The sequence below is a fragment of the Acyrthosiphon pisum genome, chromosome A2 (genome assembly GCF_005508785.2).
Source record: "Acyrthosiphon pisum isolate AL4f chromosome A2, pea_aphid_22Mar2018_4r6ur, whole genome shotgun sequence".
Taxonomy (NCBI): Eukaryota; Metazoa; Arthropoda; class Insecta; order Hemiptera; family Aphididae; genus Acyrthosiphon; species Acyrthosiphon pisum.
This window is the reverse complement of record NC_042495.1, coordinates 108217841-108221577: the sequence shown is the minus strand read 5'-3', so window position 1 is coordinate 108221577 and position 3737 is coordinate 108217841. Positions and strand designations below refer to the sequence as shown.

Here is a 3737-nt window from a genome sequence, read left to right as displayed (position 1 = left end):
GTTTGATGTTATTATTAATATTAGTATAATATTACCCAAAACCCATGTCTCTTAGATGTTTACCTAAGATTTGAATTTCCGTTCTTTAATTTCTTCAATTCGCTTAAATGTATTAATTCAATATCAACATTATTTTTAGACGTTAACAAATATGACGAAACCTAAAAATAAGCGTACATTTTTACAGTTGGTTGTTCAATGGCAAAAATGCCAAATGCTGGTTTTTAAAATCATGATAATTCTAACCGTTTCTTTTTCGATGAAAACATGTTGTTTCAATGTATTCGATTTTAATTCACAAGAAGGAAGTAAGTCTATGGATAAGACGTCAGTTTCATTAAACACAGTTGTATTATAATTAATATGAAGTACATCTAATTGTTCAATACTGAAGTTTCCAACCAAGGAACCGGATATGGATACATTGCAATCAAAATTGTTGTATATTCTTAGTTGGCTTTCATTTGACGGTATGGAAAAGGTTTGGCCCTGAAAACACGCATTTTTAAAATTTATAACTTAAAATGTGATACCTACCTTTTTCCTAAGTAAAATTACATGTATTAGTTATGAAGTTAAACTATAAACAATCCGAACTATCTCTAAGAGGTATCTATATTTACCAATTTTTATTCAAATAAGTCAGCATTTCAAATTTCAATAGACTTATAGATCAATAGATTTATTTAGATGAACGGGACCCATTTTTGTATTTTGCTATTCTTAATTATTAGTTTGAAGAACCAAAAACTATGGCTATTTTGAATGTAAAAACTAAAAAATAATTTAAGAGCTTTTATACAATTTTGGTGAGCTCTAACAGAAGTGCTTCAAAATTTAAATTTTCTGTACTATTTTTCATATTTTGCTACCTAATTATTAGCATTTTAATTGAATGGCCAAAATGAACATAAAGTAATTATTATTAAGTACATACTTACAATTATCGTGTATTGGACAACAGCAGCAATTGCAAATGATAGTGCAGCAAACATTCCACCGAGAATGATTTTTCTAAAAGCTGTATTTATACCAATTTTATTCAAAAGTGGATAGATGGCCACATTAAAAAATGGTATAAATATTAATACGAACAATGGGTTAATTAAATGAATTTGATCAGGCTTTATAATCCAATTTAAAAAATCGATTTTTCCATTCATTAGTGTTCCTTGCAAAACCCAACGAGAACTCTAAAAAGGAAATTAATTTACCAAATATACATTATACATAATATATACGTAGGTATATACATTTAGATATTTACTTTTTACTTCTTTTTACTCAAATTATTTAAATTATTATTTTCACAATAAGTCATTAACTAAACATAATTTTTAGGGGGTGGATCATTGTTGATACATTGACACATAAGATTTAGTCGTGAAAAATGTATTTGTATATTCATTAATCAGACATAACATTTTGAAATATAATGTAGATTAATAAATATTAATATTTAATATTATGTGCCTACATATATGGACCGGTATATGGCAATAACGAACAACTTACTTGTTGATCTAAAAGTGTGTAAAACATTGGGATTGGAATTAACAAAAATAAAACATCCAACGCTGATCTCAAATCAGATATTTCTTGTGCATTGTACTTATCATCTGCATATTCCAACCAATCTTTCCTTTTCGCTTCATTTGAAGAAGCTGTTATTTTTTTTCTCAACGCGTGCTTTTGCGGAAAACAAATAAGATAAAATAATAATATAGGTATTGTTTATCATATTCTGTGTTTATATAACTAATATAGGTTGGTACCTACTTATATATTTGGTACGTTATAAGTTATAACCATTAGCGCAACTTGGTGGTAGGTTGGAGGATACGTTTAGCATACCTAACTCTTCCCAGAATATATATTGCATAGTTAGTCACGAAAATATTTTCTTCAATAGTTCAATGAGACATAGAATTGGTTAAGAACAAGTAGAATTAGATTAGGTTAGGTTAGTAGGTATACCTATGCTGAATTAATTTAGCAAATATATTTGGTACCTATTCATCGAAGGAGTGTTCTTTGACGATTCCGCAACTTCTTATTTTCAAATGACAACCAACCTTTTTTACTGTAAATTATTGAGCTGATTTTGAACTTATGAATCTAAATAAAAATTGAAAATATGGTCCTTAAGTAGGTACGTAAATATATTTAAAAATTCCAATAATCAAAAATAAATAAATAAATAATTAAATGAAAAAAAATGGGGTGTGCACTACGCATACTTGCTGCTTGATGCACAATTGTAAACTTATATTCATTACAAGCCAATTTCAAATAAATCAACTTAGCAAAGGTCACAGAGAAAATTAAATAACCACTACCCCCCCCCCCCACCGCCAAAAAAAAAAATTGATCCTAGTTGCACATATGGTTATACTTATAAGGTATCTCCATTGGAATATAAGTATAAAGTATAAACACTAAATAATAAATATTTACTAAATGGGTATTTTTGTTGTAAGCTTATTAATTTAATACTCTTACAAATATGCATCCAATTGAAGTTGTAATGACACTGGACGTGGGTTTAATGATCTTATACAGGTTCTTGGCACTTACAAACAACACTTAAACATTCATAAAAAAAAATAAATGCAAATATTGTATATTGTGATAATATTGTTTATAACGTATTAAAGTAAATAAATAAAATAACAAAAAATATGCAAAACAATAATTACATAATAAGTGGGTAACCAAGTAGGTAGGTATAATATACTAATCACGTACGTACTAGGTAGGTCGTGGTATTTAGGTAATTATTGTATATCTATTCCATATTAACGAATTGTTAGTGTTGCTCAGAAATAGAAAACGTTTCATAGACAAACCAGGTAACTACTTATATAACCTATTATTTTGTTGTGGGTACAATATATATACTGATGCAATTGATTAAGTCTTAAGTTGTATAATTTCATTAATTTATAAGCAGAATTATTATGTATTAAACTATACAATTAATCATATTTTAATAAACAATATAATCTAGCCATTCCTCAGGATATCTACGAGTTATGATTTATAGTAAATATCTTACCTATTGAGATCATCATAGGAAGAGCAGGCGCCCCAAACGCTAACCTGTGTTTATATAATTTATATAGGTAGGTACCTACTTATATATTTGATATGTTATAAGTTTTACTTATACTTATAACTTATCAGTTTTTAGGTAAGTATCTCTTTATATAGGTAGGTATAAAGTATAAACACTAAATAATAAATATTTACTAAAGAGGTATTTTTGTTTTAAGCTATTAATTTAATACCCTTACAAATATGCATCCAATTGAAGTTGTAATGACACTGGACGTGGGTTTAATGATCTTATACAGGTTCTTTGCACTTACAAACAATACTTAAACATTCATAAAAAAAAATAAATGCAAATATTGTATATTGGGATAATATTGTTTATAACGTATTAAAGTAAATAAATAAAATAACAAAAAATATGCAAAACAATAATTACATAATAAGTGGGTAACCAAGTAGGTAGGTATAATCAGTGCTCGAATGGTGGGAGGGGGGTGCGCAGTGGGACGGTGCTCCTCTACTATTTTAATTTTTTTTTTGCGTACCCCAACTATTTTTTTTTTTACTTGGACGGGGGGACGGACCAAACTAATGTCCAAAATAATTTTTATAAAAATTTGGAGTGGATTTAAATTGTTTTGTCAAAGATAAACCTAATGAATACCTATAGGTAGTAATTT

The 3737-nt window shown here is 27.7% G+C and overlaps 1 protein-coding gene across 1 annotated transcript in view; it reads right to left on the bottom strand.

Moving 5' to 3' along the window:
* Positions 1-18: 18 nt before the first annotated feature.
* LOC100163651 (solute carrier family 15 member 2) overlaps positions 19-3737 on the bottom strand; it is a 16239-nt gene continuing 12520 nt past the window's right edge. Inside the window, exons 6-10 of the mRNA XM_008180765.3 lie at positions 2503-2585; positions 1516-1689; positions 942-1193; positions 247-489; positions 19-161 (exon numbers count right to left, since the gene is read on the bottom strand). Coding sequence (XP_008178987.2) covers positions 60-161; positions 247-489; positions 942-1193; positions 1516-1689; positions 2503-2585 — 854 coding nt within the window. The 3' untranslated portion in view covers positions 19-59. The remainder of the gene's footprint in view (positions 162-246; positions 490-941; positions 1194-1515; positions 1690-2502; positions 2586-3737) is intronic.